The 20,283-nt window shown below is 46.1% G+C and overlaps 1 protein-coding gene across 3 annotated transcripts in view; it reads left to right on the forward strand.

Annotated features, from left to right (window-relative positions):
- ARHGAP1 (Rho GTPase activating protein 1) overlaps positions 1–20,283 on the forward strand; it is a 25,269-nt gene continuing 4,986 nt past the window's right edge. The window contains exons 1-12 of one of the 3 annotated variants that reach the window (XM_085224724.1): positions 1–148; positions 3,912–4,095; positions 4,580–4,672; positions 14,578–14,665; positions 14,882–15,013; positions 15,517–15,603; positions 16,203–16,301; positions 16,968–17,075; positions 18,292–18,368; positions 18,791–18,868; positions 19,412–19,540; positions 19,764–19,867. In XM_085224724.1, coding sequence (XP_085080850.1) covers positions 3,957–4,095; positions 4,580–4,672; positions 14,578–14,665; positions 14,882–15,013; positions 15,517–15,603; positions 16,203–16,301; positions 16,968–17,075; positions 18,292–18,368; positions 18,791–18,868; positions 19,412–19,540; positions 19,764–19,867 — 1,134 coding nt within the window. In that variant the 5' untranslated portion in view covers positions 1–148; positions 3,912–3,956. Of the gene's footprint in view, positions 149–307; positions 456–3,911; positions 4,096–4,579; positions 4,673–14,577; positions 14,666–14,881; positions 15,014–15,516; positions 15,604–16,202; positions 16,302–16,967; positions 17,076–18,291; positions 18,369–18,790; positions 18,869–19,411; positions 19,541–19,763; positions 19,868–20,283 lie in introns of those variants that run through there. The other 2 variants (XM_085224726.1, XM_085224725.1) reach the window with 2 other exon arrangements.

The raw sequence follows: 20,283 nt of genomic DNA on the forward strand, positions 1-20,283 counted from the left end.
AACGGTGCGAGGCGGCGACGGGCGCGGCCGGACGGCGTCCCGCGAGGGCGGAGCGGCGTTTCCCCGGCGACGGGCAGCGCTTCCGGCGGGAGGCGGATGCCGGAGGGGCCTGGCGGGCGGGCCGGGCCGGGCCGGGAGGACACCGCAGGTACCGGCGGCAGAGGGGGCGAGCGACGCGGCTGGGCCCGGACTGCCGAGCCCCGAGGCCGGGTGTTAGCAGGCTTGTCCTGTGCGGGGTGGCGGCAGGGCGGGGCTGCTGGGGAGGAGGAGGTGCCGGAGGGCCGGGCGGGAAGTGGCCCCACTTGGGCGCCTGAGCCGGGCTCCGTCCGTGGCCGTGTGTCCGGGGAGAATCGTCCCGGGGCTTTTCGTGTGGAGCCCGGGAACGCCGGCGGTGTGCTGCTGAGCGACTAATGCTTTGCAGCGGGGAAAAGAGCCCTCCCGCGGGGCTGTACCTGGTAAGAGTTGTTACTTCTGATGCTTTCGGTACTGCCGTGCGTTACCGAGCTGTGTTTGCTGAAGGCTGCAGCGTGGTGCAGGAGTTTGGTTGATGTGTACGGAAAAACAGAAGTTCCTGCAATTGAAGTGAAACCGGCGGGAGTTGCGGGTGGCAGCAGGGACAGGGTTTTGTCTGAGGAGCGCCCCGCTCAGAATTGGTGTGAAGGTTGTGTTGTAGAGGGCTGAGGTTTCCCTCCTGCAGAACGTGCTGTTCTGCACCGCTTCTCTGCTAGCAAAAGAGTCTTTTTTTGGCTGGAGGGCAAAGCACGTGGCTTGGCGAGTGCTGAGAGCACTCGGAGAGGAGCAGAAAGTGCTTGGGAGGAATGGAAGCAGTTGGCTCTTTAGAGAAATGCTTCTGGTTCCAAGTGTGATTCTTTTGTTTTGAAATGTTTAAGTAGGCTTTTAACTTTTTAAATCTGGGAACGTAATTGTCCTTGCGTTGTGATTGGCCGTGCAGGCTGTATGGTTTGCATCTCCTCATGCTAATTATCCACTGAATGTGATGTTCTTAGATTGTGTTACCTCTGGTGAGGTGCTGTTCTCTGACAGCCGTTTCGCCCTTATACTGATGCAGGATGGACGTCCCAGTCAGTGGCAGGTCCTGCTTATGGCCCGTTTTGAGGAGATGGAAAAAATCGTATGCAGCCACACTGTCAGAAAATGAAGTGTGTAGACTTGTGAGGACCTTAGCATTAGAGCTGTCCTGGTTTCAATTCCATGTTTAGTTTCTTACCTCCCAGCTCTCACCTCCTTCTCAGTGCCCACCAGTTCCTGGACATCTAGAGCATTATGTTTTTCTGAATTGCTATGATGTGAGAGACTTCATGCTTCTGTCCTTTGCACCGGTGGGAAAAGGCAGGGGAAATTCTGCAGAAAGCCCTCTGAAGCTCTCTGGGACCTACAGTGTGCTTCACAAGCAGAACCTGAAATCTGAGAGGTCTTCTCTGGGTTCTCCTGCCATTAACTGCCATGAGGCACTAACCTAGAATTGAGAAGCAGAAACAGAGCTGCCTACCTGCTAGTGAACAGTGCAAGGAGATACCTGGGGAGCCTGCTCTGACTTCCAAGGGGGAAGGCAGGTTTGGGCAGGAGCATACCTGCTGGTCTCTGCCCAGGGAACTGTAGACATCCTACTGGTGACCTCTTCCTTCCTCATGGTGCCACACTAGCATTAATTCTAGGAGCGTGCCAAAGGGGAAGTCTGCCAGTGCTGTCAAATAACCAACATTTATGGCCCTGATGATGTGCTGCCAGTTGTCTCTGGAGCCAAGCTGTGGTCCTTGTAGTGAGAAGTAGGGAAACTTGGTGTCCTGCTGGCCCTGTGGCAGTACTATTGCTCTTCTGTAGGAAGGTTTGGATTTGGTCCTTGAGAGCATCAAGACTGCTCAGGGGACACTGTTGTACGGGGCATCCTCAAGAGCTCGGTATAGAAGACATCTCCCTGGGTCAGCGGATGGTAGCAGCTGAAGGTGGGTAAGGTCTCTGCCCACTGGAGTGAGGAGTGCTTGGGAGCTGCGTACGCTTTGCGTGCCCTGCACAGGGCTGGGTGGTGGGGCTGCTGAGCTGCAGCGGGAATGCTTTCAGCTCACTGAGTCATAGGAATCGGTGCCTGGCGTTACCATAGAAATCAGAGCAGTTGCTAGGGGTGGGGAGTTGCTTGTCATTTGGCCCTGTTGCTGCGTGGCTCTGGCATGAGCTCATGGTTCAGAAGAACCTGATTTCTTGACTCTCTGCTCCTCTGGGAACGGAGAGGTCAGGCGGCTCTCGGTCCTTGTGAGAGGGCAGGGAATGGCCTTGCTTGGGCCTCTGCTTGGCTGCAGTGGTCAGACCCTGTGTGTTTGCCATACAGCCTTGACTATCTGCTGTCCAGATGCATCTTGCTCTTTCATGTTTTGGGGATCCAATTTCATTTGCTTAGCAAGGCCCCTTGCCCTCTGGGAGACTGAGAGAAGTGAAAACTGGTTGTAAACTGGTGAGTAAGAGATAAGGGACAACAGGAGGTAAGCTTTTGCAGCAATCTAGGGGGAGGGGACAAATGGTAACTGTTCCATTTCCTTTTCTCTCAAAATACATCAAGCTTGGTCTTGAGTGTTGCCCTGAACATGGCTGTGACACCTTCCAGTCCTTGGTCTCTTGCAGGTCATGTCCTCAGGGCTTGATCATTTTCTCTGGATAGATACACACAGTCAAGCTCTAGGGATGCAATATATTGTTGCCCCCTTCGTTCTGCTAAAGGAAATAGCTTTACTGTGATTATCTTCTTTCCACACAAAGGCAGTGTGCCTCCTCAGATCATCTTTTAGCTCTTTGCTCCCCTCGTAAGGCAAAATGAGCAGAAGCCTGTCAGAGCAGCGGTGTTACAGGGAATCTTGCTGATGCAAGGTATCATTTTGTGTTCCTACAGTTCCTCTTGGCTTGCTGCCTGTTGGCTGTTGAATTACTGTCCATGTGGTGATGCTGACTTAGGTCTGTTTGAGCAGTCCAGGTCAGCATATCTGTCCTGTCCTGAGTTTCCTTGCTTGTTTCCAGCAGACTGACATTAGTGGATGACAGTTGTTTCCTGGGGATCTTCCCTGAGGACCAGTGCCCTTAGGAGGTGCCCTTTGTTGTGCTACCTCACTTCTGGTTTGACAAACTGCTGCTTCAAGTGAGGGTGAGAAATATTTGCGACACAGTTGTTTGTTTCTTGGACACACTTAACTCCTCGTTATCCTTAGTATGGCAGTATTAGTGAAAAATACTCATTCTAGCAATAGGGCTTTAAATTGAAGCAATGATTTCTGTAGTTTTGCAATTCTTCAGCAGAAGTATTTGCTGGGTGATGCTGAAAGGAGATTAGGGTTTTACGTGTATTGTTCTCTCCGTCTTACTAGCCTGCAGAATCCTGCTTTAAGAAGCTCTGAGCTGTTTGCTTCTATGTGCAGATCCCAACACTGAAGCAACCGCTTTAGTGTTGCTGAGCGCTCTGACCTTCCCTCATGGGGAGAAGGGGTTGATTCCTGGGAAAGCTTCCAGCGCTGGGCCAGCTATGGAAACAGCTGGGCTTTCTGCCAGCTCGTCAGAGGGAGAGGAGCTCTTAGCTGCAGTGAGAGTATTGGGCACGGGCTGGCATAGCTTGTTGCCTTCCTCGGCATCTTGCTGCTGCTCTGGTTTGAGGAGTGAAACTAATTTGGACACAGCTGTGGTCAAACAGCCTCACTGAGAGGGTTGGTGTAGGCTCCTGATGTGCTTTTGATAGCAATTGACACAAAAGAATCTGACATATGTCAGTGCTCCTGGCTTGGAGGAGGAAGAGGGGGAGGGGAACACGTTCTCTGGATAGGTAAAGATAAAGCAGGCTTTGGGAAAAATCAACGAGGAGAGTTTTTTGGGGATGGAAACTGTGATTTCTGTGTCTCACCTAGTGATTTCTGCAGATCTTGTTCTAGACGCTGCAAAATAAACTGCAATACTTGTAGACCATGGCTGCAGATCCACTCTCAGAGCTTCAGGATGACCTGAACTTGGATGATACCAACCAGTCCCTCAGCCAGCTCAAACTGGCCTCCATAGATGATAAGAACTGGCCGGCAGATGAAGACCCTGCTTTTCCCAAATCAGGTCAGTATCCTTGTTTGGGGTCAGGGTTTAGGCAAAATTAGAGCTGTTTCTCCTGCAACATTGTGGTCGTATCTACATACGTAGAAAGTCCCAGCTTCTCCTGAAAGCTTTATAGGTGCATTTCTGTTGCACCACACCCAAGTGGATTAGCTCTTCCATTGAACAATGTTAACAGTTCAAAGCCAGGTGATGTAAATATGCTCTTCTCGGTTATGGCACCAACTGTACTTTAGCGGTGGCAGCATAGACACACTGTCAGGCTGAAATATCCTCTCTTATTGTCTCTTGCAGGATAGTTTGATCTGCCTGGGTGGAAAGGTCTTGAACTTCCATGTAGGAGATAGGTCTGGAAAACTGGGCTTTAAAAGCCTTTATGAATCCATTCAATTACTGTGCAGTGAACTGTTGCCCAAGGAGGTCAGGGAAACTAGCTGAGACATTCAGATCCATTTTTTTAAGTGGTTATTCCATATGTTTTGTGCAGAGGACTCCAAAGGCTCCCCTGAGGCTGTCACTCACCTGCGATGGGATGATCCCTACTACGATATTGCCAGGCACCACATTGTGGAAGTAGCAGGTAATGGCCTTTTCTCTGTTTTCTCCTTTGATATCTTTGCAACTGGTCTGAGGAAGGCATTTTTTTAATATAGTGGAGGAATCATCTGCCATGCCCATGTGGCAGTGACAGCTGGCATCATAAAGAAAAGGAGCATCGAACTTCTTGACTGTTTGCAATAAGTTTTAATTTTCTATTGACCTTGGTTAAACTTGCATTCTTTCTCAACTGTTGTTGGCTTGATTATATTATTAGTGGACTTGCTTGCTTTTGCTGAATTATTTTAGGTGTGGCCTTGAGCACAGGATGTGGATTCTATGTGATAATGTCACACAAATTACCTAGTTATGCAGCACAGTTGTGAGCTTCCTCAGCTGACTGAGTAGGTCTGGAAGCTCTACTGTATCTGAATGGCCAGGGCTTGCCATCCTGTCCATACATGGCATATTTTAGAGACCTGAAAAATGGGGAAGAGGCCCAAGGCCCACTGGAAGTAAGGAGGTGATCACTCAGAATCACAAGCATTCTGATTTCTTCTTTATGGTTGTCTTACCAGTATTATTTTAATTGCTCTAACCCTCGATAGTTTCCTACTGGGTCATCCATGAGAAAGACAGCTGGAGATAATTTTCAGTTTGCTACGGTAAGTCTGAGAGAAGGGTCATTCTAGTTTGTCTTGCATTCCTTGTTTAAGAAAAAAAGCCTTTTCAACCTGTTGGGACTTGACACACTTCCTACTTGACCAACTGCAGCCACCTCATCCCCTTTCTCTTGCTACTTCTCTGTACCTTGGTTCTTGCCCCAAATATGAATTTGCAGAGAAGCAGAGGCGGAAGCTGTGGGCAGCTTACCTTGGCATGTGTTGTCCGGACATCAGTCTTTCTTGAGCTGTCATTAGAATGAGGTTTCTTTCTATTGTCCTCTCGTATTGCAAAGGATAACGGGCAACTTAAAACCTCATCCTTTTTTGTCTCCCTCTGTGTCTTTGTTGCTGAATGACAGGCATTTAGCGTTGGAGCCATTGTGTCTTCCGATTTTTTGATTTGCAGATATGTAAGTAACCCTTTCTGTGGGCTGGCTTTTCAGGACTGGAGTTAATATGAATCTGCACTAATCTTCCTGTTGTTGAAATTGGAAAGGATCAGATGTGTGGACTCCTGCCATTTCACTGGTAGTGGCTGGAACATAATGATAGAAGAAACTGTTTCTAAACTCTGGGAGCTAGTTAGTTAAATAATACTGTTGTTCACCCCAGACAAAAGCCAAGAGCTTAGCAGAGTACTTAGATCACAGACGTTGATAAGACTGGAATGTCATCAGCTCAGAGAAGGATACACTTTGAGGGCTGCCTCCTGACATGAGCACCAGTCTTTCTGTGGGATTTCTGTTCTAAGGTAACGACACAGTGGTTGTTTTACAAGCGCTGTGAATGGAGTGTCACTGCAAGGGAGGTGCATCTCAGTGCTGCTGGAAAGCAGCCATTTGTCACAGATGTCTAGCGCAGTGCACTAAAAATTTCCTCACTTCCTGGAAGGACTTCAGGGAGCTATGATGGCTGCCTGGGAGGTGTGCTTGCTTTCTGAAGGAGCCCTCTTCTCCACCATGGTCTGAATTTGTGTTTCTAGTGAGTTCTCTGGCTTTGTGTCTCTATATAGCTCAGAAGCATCTCAAAGAGCTGTCAGTTGTTGGCTGTTAGGGGCTACTTTTCACCAGAGCTAATTTGAAAATGTATGATAGTTTTCCCCACAAAATGTGGTGCAGTGCCTTACTTAACTGAAGAAACACAGCTCTGGGTAGGGGATTTGCTGGCCCCTGGTTTGTGAGATTCACTGCTGTCTCATCTTCTGGAAGTGGAAACTATAAAGTGGATCAAAGGGTCTGGAATTGTAATCTGGGTTCTGAGGTGAAACAGTTTGTTCAGTTTTCTTGGTCAATAATTAACAACATTACACTGTCTGATTCTCTGAACTGTTAGTGTTCTTTGGGCTGTCACTGGAAGTGAGCAGTCTGGGAAAATCTGGAAAAGTCTGTTTGAAAGTAGCCAAGGAGTAAAAAATCTCACTGGAGGATTGAAATGGAACAGTTTGGATCTGGCTGTACTGACAAGTTGTGCTTGTCAGCATTTTTAGCTGCAGTGAACACTTGCCATGAAACCAAGTGGCTCCACCCCAGCTCTCTTGTAAATATTGGCAATCGGCAGCCAATATGAAGAGTAGTTTTATCCATTCTGTTTTTTTGTTAGCTTTCTGTTCTGTGTCCTCCCTGTTTTACACTGTAGAGTAGAAAGCTTATGGCTAATTCTGTTTGTGCTTTCCTTGAAATGTATTCTGGGTGCTGATGCTATTTTGAGAGAAGAGCAGAAGGCTGGTTCCCATCCTCAGGCTGAGATCCCAGGGTTATCCTGTGTGGTCAGAGCAGTAATTGCTTATTGCAGGATGATGTTCATAAACAATACAAAAATACTGTTTCGAACCACTCGTTTTCTAGCTGACTTTAATTTATGACTCAGTGCAACTCATGCTGCATTTGAATATCATAACTATCTGGCCTTAAGGGGAAGAAAATGGTTCATAAACATTTTGCATAGTTCGGCAGAAAAATGTGGTGGTTTTTTTTCTGTGCTTCAAAATAGTGCAGCAGTTCCATGGAAGGTCCCTTTGTGCTCTGTGCTCCTATCTCTTCTTGGGAGCTGGGATCTTCCTTGGAAGAGGCTGTTTGTTGCCCTGGAAGTTGCTGGCATGGCATTGCTGTCCTTAGAGGTGGTGTGTCACAGGAAGACAGAGCAAAAGGCTTCCAGACCATGGTTCCAAGGGATTGCAATGACACAGTTATGAATCTACGAATATTTTAGTTTTGGGAAAGCTTCTGTTGGTTCTGGGATATAGTGCTTTTCTGAAAGAAAGAGCTGATACTCTTTGCCTGTCCTTACAGACTTCAGCCTTCAGGTGTCTGTTTCTGGAGCATCTTAGGGGGGCTGTGGAGAGGACTGCATGTGGTTGTGCTCTTGTTGATTTTGAGTTGCCCTTTTTGCGAGCAGATAAATTTGTCTTTGCATGTGGCTAAAAGTTGGAGCAGAGGTGGCTCGGTTTCACTGCACAAACCACTTCTGCAAAGTGTGGTTTTTTCCTTACATCACACAGCGTTTGGAGGAAGCGTAGGCTTCTGGTTGAAGGCTGTTGATCAGCTATCCCAAACTTCGGTTCAAAGTTTTTGTTTCCTAATGCAGATTCTTCTATGGCAGAGGTTCTGCTTCCATCTGCTTAAGATTGAGGCAAACTAATGTGATGTAATCTTGGCTTTGAATTTCAGCAGAGGGCTGAATTGCAGGAATATGGCAGATAGTTAATAACAGTCTGAAGGTGTTCCTACTTGAAATCTGGGATGTGTGGGAAGGGCAGGTCTCTTGATTGTTCTCTTCTAACACGTTCCTTCCTCGTTCTTCTGCCCAGTCAGAAGTACTGCTCTGCCACCTTTGCAGTCAATAGGCAAACCTGCATGATGTTCATCAGGATTCCCATTTTTCCACAGAAAACTGTTTTCTTCCTTTTTGCAAAACGAAGACTGGAGCTTAACGTGGAGTTGGCAGATGAATTTTCTGCTGGACTGGAGCTGGAGATGATGTAGCAGTTGTCAGGAGACTGGCCATTGCTATCAGCTGCATAGTCTCCACCTGATAACCTCAAGGCCTTACGGACGCTTAGAGCATGTATTTGCTAGGCTTGTGGGAAATCTGCTTCCTCACACCATTAAATTGGTAGCCACACGACTGTTGTTGCAGAGAAGGCTTGATACTAGTGTGTAGTAAGATCTGCTTTTGAGGTGGGGAAGCAAGGTGGTGTGCAAGGAGTGTACCTTCTTGAATGTTACGAGACTGCAGAGGATGTCTTTCTTGGTGCGTGATACCAAACCTACCTGAGAACCCCTGTAGCTGGCTGTTGGCTGCAGGTACCAAAGTTGTAACTAGTGCTGATCGTTGGTGTCACTGTTGGTGAATAACCCGGGGAGATCTAAAGGTAGGGCACAGTAGCTACTGTTGCGCTAAGCAGGCAAAGGCAGAAGTTGCAGACAAAGCTGATGTCAGAAGTTTGTTGCAGCGTTCTTTTGGTGGCCGGTGTACTCAGCAAAGGGCTCTACTAAGGATCCTTTCCCTTCCAGTATGGTGCGTTCTTGTTGGCTCAGGACAACTGCAGTTCTGCTGTATTTGGTTGTAGCTTATGGCTTTAACTTTTTAAAGAGTATCTGTATGATACAGAATGATGTGTTGCTTCTGTAGAATAGGGCCCATCTAAAGAAAGCCCAGTTTTTGCTCCATGTTTTGAGATGTGAGATCATGGGAGCAGAATTTCTAAGAGAATCTTAAGTTTCTAAGGTTTCTAAGAGAGATCAGTAGAACAGTGTTTCTCTTTAGGGCTCTGCTCAGCTCATCCTTTTGTGTCAACAGTTCCATTTGGGTTTGTAGAGTGTATATAGCTGGTGATGGAGGGGGTGCGGGGATGGCAATAAACACTTTCATAGCTTTCTCCCTTTCCAGAGAAAGCAATTTTTCACCTCTAATAGGCTTTTTCTTTCTTTCTCTCTTTTTTTTTTTTTTTTTTAATTCAGAATCTAATAAAAAGATTTGTTTTGAAAGCTATGTTGTAGGTCTAAATTGTCCTCATATTCTTATTAGTGAGTTTTGGCTTCTTTCCAAACAGGCTGTTAGTTGTATTATAATTGGTTATTTATTCAGTGTGATGCCACCCACTGTACACTTCTGTGGTTCTTTGAAGGACCATGAGTGACAGAATTAGTTGCATTAAACCCTTTTAAAAGTAGCAGTCCAGCAGTTGCCATTTTGTTGGTGAAGGGAGTGTAACTATAGCTTACAAAGGCCAGAAACTGGATCACGGTAATACGGAATTTGTTGCAATCTGAAGAAAGAGACCCAGCTGTCCTGGATGACAGTAACCACCTCTACTTCATAGCTATGGTTGCTCTGGAGAGAGAGGAGCTTGTAGAAAAGATAAAGTGAAAGGGGTTTCACTGCTGCAAGACAGCAAGTAAATGCATTTCAGTGGCAGTCTCACTAGATACTGAGACTTCATACTGAAGATTACTTTCTGGGAAAGAGTGCAAAACTTGGCTTGCTATAACTTTGTTTCTGTTCCTCCAGACCAGGGTGCACTTGATGGGGCCCAACCAGGTAGGTAGATTTTTTGTGATACTGTAGATCATGGTATTCCTTTAGCATGACTGTGGCCTGTAGCTGGGTTATCTCAAGGGAGCCCAAACTTTGCTCAGCCTCAGGCCGTGCTGGCAACTTTTCAGGAGTCCAAAGGCTGCACCAAATTGTTCTCTGAGGACTGCACCTCTGCCTCAGGCACAGTGGAATCATCTGAGCCAACTTTAGCCTGCGGGCTTTCCCTGTGGTGCTTTGGGGCTCTCTGGTCTCCGTGTAAATTCTGTTCCTCTTCTGGTGGTGGCCTGCTGGTCCTGCTCAGTTTGAACGCTTACCCTGTTGTCATGTGTGCTCTAGAAGTTCATCCTAGGATTGCTTCCTCTCCCTTCATTAGACCTGCTGCTGCATTCACCTGTTATGCAGCTGGCACTACAATTGGATTCTCCAGATGAAAGCTACTGTTATCAATTTCTTCTGCATTTGGCTGCAGAGATGATGTATTTTGGTAACTTGTGCCTCATTCTAGCCTGAAACTGTGCTAAACTACTCTGTGCTTGTTGAGCATTTGTTCATATTCTGGACTTCAATCCCAAGCCTTAACAATTTGGCTGCCAGTGCTTTCACACTCCTCAGTGCAGATGAAATTCTCTTCTGGTGTGAAATTCTTTCTGCTGTTTCTGAACAGCAGGCCAGAACCTTTGTATGGTCCATGGAAATGTTGATCCTCATCACCTCATTATATGGATGCTTCTCCCCTGTTTGCTGTGTTCTGATGGAGACAGAATGTCTAGGTGGAAGATACTATATATTAAAATACTGCCACTTTGGGATTCTTTCTTTTCTTGAGAGGTTGAATCCAGTGTGGAGTTCAACAGATATTTAAAAAAAAAAAAAATCTACCAATGATACTTAAACACTGCTCAGCTGTGTTCAGCAGGGACTTGAAATTATATTAGAGAAGGTTTTTGTTGTTTTTTTTAAACTGACAGTGGCTCTGAAACATCCTAAGTTTTGTGAAACTTGGAGTGGTGTTCCAGATTTCTGCAGTGATGTCCCTTCCTCATCCCCAAACTGCCCACTTTGTTGTTTTTCTGATAACACTAGCTTGGGTGTCAGATTTGATCTGTCTGCATTCTCTCAGTATTGAAGTACCAGTTTATTCTCATTTGAATCTTCCTTCAAAGTGGATTCTTGGCTGAGAGTACCTGGTGAATGAACTGGGTCCCTAGACTGCAGTTCTATTGCTGGCTAAGCTGCTAACATCAGATGGTGGCAGAAAGGCTGACTGGTAATTTTCAGGAGAAGCACTTAAAAGTCCAAAGCAAGGTTTGCAAGTCAAGCGTTTATTTTCCATTTTGGCTGTACAGATATGTTTAATACAGAGTTCTGTCTCAGGACCACACTGCTGCCTTAATATGAATTTCTCCTGATATGTTTGCATTGATACAGGTTGCCATCTGAAATGTTAATTTTGGTATTTAGTCTTCATTCCTTCTAGAAGTATGGTCCTGCTCTGATGGTTTGGCTCTGTGAGTACCAAAGTGTATAACTGCTTCTTTTTTGGTTAGCTGTTAACTATTCCTGAGAAGCTGAGTAATTACTTCCTGGTCTACAGTTGTGCACAATGGAAACCTTAGCTACTTGCAATTGCAAAGAAGGGGTAAAAAAAAGAGTTAGTTAATTGATTAATATTGCAAATGGGCAAGCAAATAGTGTAAGGGATGGAGCATCTGGGAAAGATCAGATGCGGTAAGGATTTGTTTGGCCTGAGGCAGAGGCCACCTGGAGGCAGTTTCTTCTGGCAATCAAGAATGCACGGAGTGGGCCTTACATTCTTGCTTATAAATTGCAACAACTGATTGTTTATCTTCAATGCTCAGGAGCTGAATTTCAATATATCTGGAGAAGTCAGACTGATCAGATTTATGTCAGGAGAAAACAGGATTGACATTCAGTTTTTTTAAGCGTTTCTATGTTGTCAAGCTGAGCTCAGTGTGACAGAACTGAAGTGAAACTCAGAATGCAGTGATGGGTATGGAGTGCTCATGCAAAAATTCACTTAGGGTCACTTCTTTTTCAGTGATCCAAATGACTGTGGGTAATCTCTTAGAGTACTCGCCCTGGAAATTATCCAGGAGAAACATGCCATCTCTCTAGATTATCATTTTTTTTCTTTTATTATTAATCCCAGACATTTTATCCAAGGCTCTTAAAACAATGAGATTCTAGACTTTGTGTAGGTCCCACCGTAAGTGTTATGCCATTCTAGAGAAAGATGCTTAAGCTGTTTGGTTCCTGGCTTGTGATTTATCCAGGCTGGGAGTCAGTGCCCAGGAAGCTGAATTGTGTGGTCACCTGCAGCATCACATGACAGTGGTGCTGTGCTGTAGTTCTTCACAACCAAAGTCTTCCTCGATCAAGCCTTCAGTCTTTTCAGGCCCTCAAGCCATCCCTTTCAATATGAATCACAGCCTCACTTAACTGAAGATAGCACCTGTTCTGACTTCAGCACGAGAGCTACAATCTGCACAGATCTGTCACCCATTTTCTTTCGTTGCTATAAAATTCATCAGGTTCTCAGATGCTACTCTCTTCTTGGTGCTCTATGGGGGCAGGATCCTTTGTCTTCTAGACAAAGCCATGCAAGCAGAAGAGTCAAAATGTGTGGTGTCTTCCCCTCCAGGACTTCTTAGCCTTCATCTTTGTATTTTAGAGAACTTATATGCATTTAATCCAGCCCTAAAGCCTCATAGCAAGCTACCAATAAACTCTGGGCTAGGCAGAGAGTGGGCTACCATGGGATATGCAATGTGATGTTGGTCTTGTGGCCTGGCTGTGGCTGTATCTGGTTGTTCCAGATGATCCTTGCATCACTCTCTCCTAGTCCTGCTTTCTGGGTCATGTGTCCTCCCTAACCGCCCCTTACCTGCGCATGTGTATGTCAGTGTGATGGCCTACACCAGCCCTTTCCTGGTCTGTACCTGGTGCTGCCTCAGGTGTCCCTAACCTTTGTAGAGGCTCTGGCTTGTGTGCATCAATAAATTGTCTTGTGTTGTCTGGTGAGTGACTTGAAAATGAAACTTGAAAAATGGGGGTGAAGAAGAAGAAAGAGAATCTGTTCTTCTGGCCAGGATGGAGGTAAAGGACAGGGTTAAGGGCTTCTCAGTGTCACGGCCTGTGTATGTGAATTCTTTGGCTGCTGTCTGAAGCAGCAAGTGGTCGTCTCTTACTAATAGGCAGTATTCCTGGAAGCCTCGGGTTTGTTCTGCTGTTAACGTGAGATCTCAGTTGTTGCATGGCAAGTCTAGCTGGACAAAGTTGGCTGCTGGAGCCCATGCAAGGGTGAAAAAACAGCTGCGTGCTCTGAATGCCATAAAACCAGCAGGGGGAAACGGATATCTTTCAAGAGGAATGATGTACTGCAGGGTTGTCCTGCATAAGTGGAGATCCTTGCTGCTTTTCTGTGTTTTGGTTTGAATGGGATGGTTGTGCCATGGAAAGGGAGGTGGGTATTCTTGAACATAACCTCAGTAACCTCTTTCACTGCTCTCTTCTCCTGATTGACAATAAAGCATAGCCGGGTGACTAGCCAGAAAGATGGGAATACTTGAACTCTTCACATTAAAGGAACAATGTCACCTCCACTGCTGCTAAAAAAGCAGGTCATCTCTATGGAAGTGAATTGGATGTGTGCCTGTTTAGGAGAGAACCAGACTTTCCAATAGACTGTATATCCAGACCTGGTTCTTAATTATCTAAATCTCACAGTTTCCCCAGAATGTCTGCTAAGCTTGTCCATGCCCACCTGCTTGGGTTTCGTTCATGGAGTTGGAGAGCACTGCTGGTAGAAGTATGCAGATGTATGAAGACATATTTGGAAGAAAACTCAGCTCATTGCCTCAGAAGCCTTAAGAGGTGGTTGGGAATGTCCCTCCTAAGATAAGGTTGCTATGTGGGCTATTTGGCTCTAAATGTGATAAGGATTGTTTTCTGATAGGTTTTTGATATAGAACACTCAGTTATACCACACTTTGCAGCTCTTTGGGAAAATACCACTGTGGATGGAAAAATCTAGGAAGCAGTGAACAATAGCTTGTTCTGCAGCACACAGCTCACCCTGAGCCCTGCCTGGAGAATCCAGCAGCCCTAACCTGATCCATCCATAGAAGAGGCTTGTGATGATGCTTACTTTTTCCTGGGATGTGGCTGGGGCTGCCTGTTTCTGGGAATTTCTTGGCTTCCAGGGTATGGAGTGGCATTGTTCCGTGTGCAGAATGAAGCTTTAGGTGAAGCAAGAAATACACACACCAGACCATGAACAGTTAGTCTGGGACTGCATGCAGAAGAACTGTAGTGGTTATTGTCTCTGTGAGGGGCAGTTTTCCTGTGCCTCCCTATGCATGCATGTGACAGGAGCAGTGCCCCCAGGAGCAGTGTTGCAGCACTGAATGCTTTGAGTACTGCAGGCCTCCATTTGTATATGCCATGAAGCTTCCTGGCTTCTAGTCCTTGCTCTTCCTTCAGGGCCGAAGCATGGACTCTGTTCTTTATTCATGTTGCCAGTTTGCCAGGCCCTTGGTGCTCAGGTTTCTGCTTTCATCCTAGGCTCATGACAACTCCACTGAAAATTGGGTTCATCTTTGCTGTCAGCTTTGGCATTTTGGACTTCTGCCTTGTTATGGTGGTTTTCCATGTTCCATTTCCCCTTTGCTGTCAAGCCCACAACGTAGTTCTGAAACTCTTGTAATCTCTGACATTTAATCTGCAGGTGATGACAAATATGGAAGGAAAGTTATTTTGTTCAGTGCCTGTCGGATGCCCCCAAGTCATCAGCTCGACCATGTGAAACTGCTGGGGTAAGTAGTGTCTTCAGAGGCTGCTGTTAATATAATTTCCAGGTTCTGGATTCCTGAGGCCAGGTCCATGTGGAGTATCGTCTTCATCTGAACATGTCCTTGCAAAGAGCTTACCTCTGTTGTTGAGGATACAGTCCTCTGTTATGGCACACTAAAAGGAGGAAGGGCCTCTTTGTGGCAGAGTATGAAGTGAGTTCACGAGCTGTCTGTTTTCAGGTACCTGAAATTCACACTGGACCAGTATGTGGAAAGTGATTACACACTGGTGTATCTACACCATGGCCTGACTAGTGAGAACAAGCCATCCTTGAGCTGGCTGCGGGATGCCTACAGGGAATTTGATCGCAAGTGAGTAGGGGACAGCAGGCAAGATGCAGCATGCTGCTCTGTAGTCTCATACAGAAGATCTTTCCCCTTTTTCCCAGGTAGCTTGGTGGTCATATCTTACTATCATCTGTTTCTACTGCTTGTGGAGGTGGGTTTTTGTCTGCTGCAGGCTGAATTGTGGAATGCACAGCTCCTTCTGAAATTGCATTTTTTAGGACAATAGGCAAGGAGCAGAACCAGAAACCAGTGCAAGTGTGTCAGCTGTGTGGTATAACTGTTATTTCCTGGTGAGGCTTGTCACTGCTCCTGGGCAAATCTTAAAATAATGTAGTATGTGCCCTTAGACTGCTGGGCATCCTGACATGAGAATGAAGCATGGAAAAGCAGAGGGCACTTGGTGACTTGGGAGCGGTGCCTGGGAGGCAGAATGCAAAAGGAACTGAGCATCTAGAATGTCTTAATCTTGTGAAAAGGTTGGTCCCCCTTCTTAAAGCAGTTCATGCTCACTTAGCTTCTCTTCGCAGGTACAAGAAGAACATCAAAGCCTTGTATATTGTGCATCCAACCATGTTCATCAAGACCCTTCTGATTCTCTTCAAACCTCTGATCAGGTAGGAAGCACTACAGGAGGATCACCCAATCCTCACAATGCTGGGGAATAATGGAGCATTCCGGAGAAGCACAAGGCATTGCGGGCTATCAAGCCTGCCCTGCAGTCTCACACCCTGTGCTGTCCCTTCTTGTTTCTGAGCTCAAAAATATTCAGACACGAGAAATACAAAATACAGTTTGCTGCTCTTTGCTATCCAGCCAATTAGAAATAATGTGTTATAGATTCTGCTAAGAATAAAAAAGGAAGTGAGAGCAAAAGTACAAATTCCGTTAACTCGTTGTATTGATGCTGAAATCTGAACTCCATAAAATAATAGAAAAGTAGTTATTTCCAGCTGCTGCTTAGGAGGGAGAAATCCAGGGCTCAGGGAGGCTGCCTCTGTTAGGGCTTCTAACATGACCTGGAAAGTCTTCGCATCTCCAAGTAAAATACATGAGTTGGAGAGCTGTGTGGGCAACATCTCTGCTACTCCATGCCTACCCCTTTACCTCATCAATGCTTCTCTCAGACCCCTGTTCTCCTTGCCTGTAAGAAATCTGCTTTTCAGATACTGGATTTCTTGATTCCTCACATACCTACTTGTCTCTTGTTTTTCAGCTTTAAGTTTGGACGAAAGATTTTTTATGTGAACTTCCTTAGTGAGCTGGAGGAGTATGTAAAGCTGGAACAGTTGGGAATCCCAAGTCAAGTGCTGAAGTAAGAGTGTTGCTTGTCTTCCATTTGTTTAGGGCTCTAAGAGGGGATTTTACTGGACAAAAGGCAAGGGGAGGAAGGGATTATTCCACCCAGGCAGTGGTTTTGGAAGGAGCAATATAAATTGCTATAAAGACTGTTGTTTCTCCCTGCTGTTTTTCTTGTGTGTCTTTGATCCCAGTGCCCAATTCTGCCCTTGAAGTAAAAGTACTTCTCCATAGGAGCACCCACCATGCCTCTCCCATTCAACCCTGAGGGGCTTTCTGCAAGTTACTGAAGTTAACACTGACCTAAACTGTGTGGCATGTATCTGTTGTGTCAAGCACTTGCTCTGCTCATTTGGCACAGTTCAGCTCCTCTTTGAGACTTCCTGAAGTCACCACAATCTTAGTCCCTCAGCACAAACAGTGCTGCCCTAGCCTCCTACCTGTGCTGTGGTCTTCAGCTGCTCCAGCTCTGGATTCCATATGTATCCTCTGCTTTTTTTCTGGCAGTCATGTATTTGTTTGTGTTGCTCCAGACCTGCCTGTCCTGTATTTGCATAAGTGAAATCAACTGTGCTAGGCTGGAGATGTTACTAATGTGTTAGCAGTGGGTCATGTACAGTGCTGGGTTTGTGCTCTTTCTGGGAGGTAGAGTGGCTTTTTACTAGCCTGTGTTTTGCCACAGATACGATGAATATCTCAGATCCCTCCAGAAACCTTCGCAAGTGCCCCAGAAGCCAACGCCTCCACGCCCACCACTGCCAAACCAGCAGTTTGGAGTCTCGCTCCAACAGTAAGTATCTCTGAATTTTGTTGTCATTGCCCTGGTCGGTCTGTTTTGAGGTCACTGTATTTATAGCTGAACAGCTGCAGAGATGGCTGTAAAATTTTTTTGCAGTTTGGACTTAATACAAAACTATAATCATCCTTCTGAGAATCTCTATCTGCATCCAGATTCTGATTGACTCAGTTCAGTTTCACCCTTTTCATTCCATGGCTAGAACCTAGATCCTATCTAAATTAGGATGAGATTGTTTCTGCAGTTAGGTAGGGCTCATTAAGGGAGGGGCAAAATAAGGACCGTGAGGACAGCTTTATGCCATTAAAAGCTTTGTCTAAACAAAGGAAGTCTGTTAGAGGCTGACTGAGGTGTCTTTAGGGCTGTGCTATTTTTAGTGAGTAGTGTTGCAGATCTGTTTTTTAGTTTTTTTCCATATAGTTTGTAGTCACCCTTGTACTGATTTCCAGCCCTCATTCCTGCACAGTGACACAGGCAAACACAGACACTGGCAGGGGATAGTGATACTGCCTAAGTGCTGAAGGTATTTTTAACTTTGACTGTGATTTTGCAGCAGGAAAATGAGGAGGAGCCAGGATTGTGTGGCCAGACAGATCCTCTGAAGCAATCTGGGAATACATTTTTCCAGCTTCAACACCACGCTTCCTAATGTCACCCCTGTGGTGCTATGTGCCTGAGCCTGTTAGTGGGCTGAGGGGTGAACAGCTGCATACCATAAAGTTGTACATGGACTGTCTAATGTGAGGGTGGCAGTGGATGCCTCAGCATCACTAGGCATTCCCTGACAACCATTGAGTTGGCTTTTTTTTCCCTTACAGAAATGGAGTAGATAAAATTATCCTATGTATCATTCTGTCATGTGTCAGCTTCTCTCTGCCCCGTCCACCAGGGAAAAGACCAAGACAGTTTAACTCTCTTCACTGCTTTGTAACTAGCAGCCTTACCTTCTGGAAACTCCTCTGTCCTGGTGTCTATGTGTGGTGATTTTTATGGAGGACAGAGAAATATTCCTGTGGTGTGGTAATAAGCCCAGACTTGGTCCAGTGAATGCCTTCTCATGATGGGAATAAGGGGTGAATCAGGGAGACAGGGATAGCAAGATACTCTGTCATCCCAGTCAAAGTTGGTACGCATTCAGGCAACTTCAGGTCTCAGGGCTGTGTGCAGGGCAGGGAGGACCAGTCATTTGTAACCTTTTGTCTCTTCCCAGTCTCCGGGAGAAGAGCCCTGATCAGTCTCCTGTTCCCCTGGTGGTCAGAGAGACCATTGCTCATTTGCAGGAGCATGGTAAGTGCTTGGGGAGGCTGGGCCCTTCTTAATTCCGTGCTGTTGGCCTCTCTTCCACCCTGTTCTAATCCACAGTGTGTTCAGACACAGCAGGGCAGCAATATAGGGTAAGGTGTAAAGGCCTGACCCAAGTGGGTTAGCCTTGAAGAGGTCGTACAGTTTCATGGCTGGAAGACATTTTTCTTTCAGTTGTCCATCCTGTCACTTGTATAAGAGTAGTAAATGCTGCTTGTATCCTTTGCCTGCTGCTGAACGCAGGAAGAATTGCAGTTCTGTTAAAAAAAAAAAAAAAAAAAAAAAAAAAGGAACTTGTTGATAACTGTCTGAACACCCCACAGCATGGATTTATGATTGTTAATACTAGCATTCCCAGAGACTCCCACATAACCAATCTTCCATCTCCATCTGCTCTCATCTTACAGCTCTCGCAACAGAAGGGATTTTCCGGAGATCAGCAAACACACAGGTTGTCAAAGAGGTCCAGCAAAAATACAACACGGGTGAGTGCTCCAACTCAGCAGAGCTGCTCTAGTTCTCTGACTCCTGCTGTCCTGCTAGACCTGTGTTGGAGCTAGGCCAGCAGGGCTCCTCAACTTCTCTGATAGGCCTCTCGATGAAGCCCCGTCAGGATATGACCCGAGTTGCAAGGCAGAAGCATCTGACACAGAAGTTCGGTGCTTCTGATTTGTGGAAAGCATAATCCTTCACGCTCATGTTTCCTACGCTGCCCTTTTCCTGTCTCTCAGGAATATTTCCCTGTTTCTCAGGATAGGGCATACCATGTTTGTCTGGTGATGCTGAAGATGACTGGTCATCTCTTTCATATTTTCTGAAGATTTAGTGCTGGGTTCAGCAGTGCATTGTGTATGCTTTTGGGACACATTTTTCCACTCCGTTAGAAGATGCACTGTTTCAGTCCCCTCTCGATGTTCTTTAAATTATGGCTTCCCTGGTTCCGAACTCCAACCTTCATATCACATTCTGTGTCTGGAGGAGATCCTACTTTGGCCAGTGAGAGTTGAGTCTCTGCATTACTTTCTCAGGTGTGCCGGTAGATTTCCAGCAGTATGAAGATGTCCATCTCCCTGCTGTGATTCTCAAGACCTTCTTGAGAGAGCTGCCTGAGCCCCTCCTCACTTTTGGCCTCTACAGCCATGTTGTCAGCTTCCAGAGTGAGTTGTAACAAGAGTGTGCTCTTCCCTGAATGTTGCAGTGGCCAAGGGCAAAGATATCTTCCACACCGCCCTCGGCTGTGGAAGGGACAGTCCTGCATGGGATACCCTATGATTGCAAACGGGGCTTTTGCTGGGTGTGTGCTGAGGTATTCATCTTCATTTCCATGGGCAGATGAGAATTTCTTACAGACTTACTTGCCCCATCTCTGTTGCTTTTTAGGTGTGGAAGAAGTGAATCGTGTGGATGTCGTTCGCAAAACACTCCAAAATCTGCCAGAAGAAAACTACCATGTGCTCCGTTTCCTGACAGCCTTTCTGGTGCAGGTGAGCTGCTCCAAGGCTTGGAATTTGTCTTTTAGTTCAGTTGCCAGTGCCTTGCATCAGCTTCTCGACTGCCTGCTCCCTCTTTTCCTTTGAGAAGAAATGAGTCTTAAGCTAACAAATTGCCTGTCTTTACCTTATGTTCCTCTATATGGAGTCTCACGACTGGGAGGTGCAGGCAGGCGTTAAGCCAATGTGTCTGTATCAGGGGGGCTGAAAGTGTGGAGGTGCAAAATACCTGAGCAAAAGATTGGACTAGAAAAATGGTCACAGATCCGCCCTGCTTTCTGCTGCTAGGGAAGCTGCCGCAAGATTATTCTAGCAAGAGGAAAGATCATTTTAGTTAGTGATGATCTGTAGAGATATTGGTTGACAGTGCTCTTAGTCTTATTACATTGTGACCTGGTTGCTGAGCTGTG

Source organism: Meleagris gallopavo, chromosome 5 (genome assembly GCF_905368555.1).
Source record: "Meleagris gallopavo chromosome 5, MGAL_WU_HG_1.1, whole genome shotgun sequence".
Taxonomy (NCBI): Eukaryota; Metazoa; Chordata; class Aves; order Galliformes; family Phasianidae; genus Meleagris; species Meleagris gallopavo.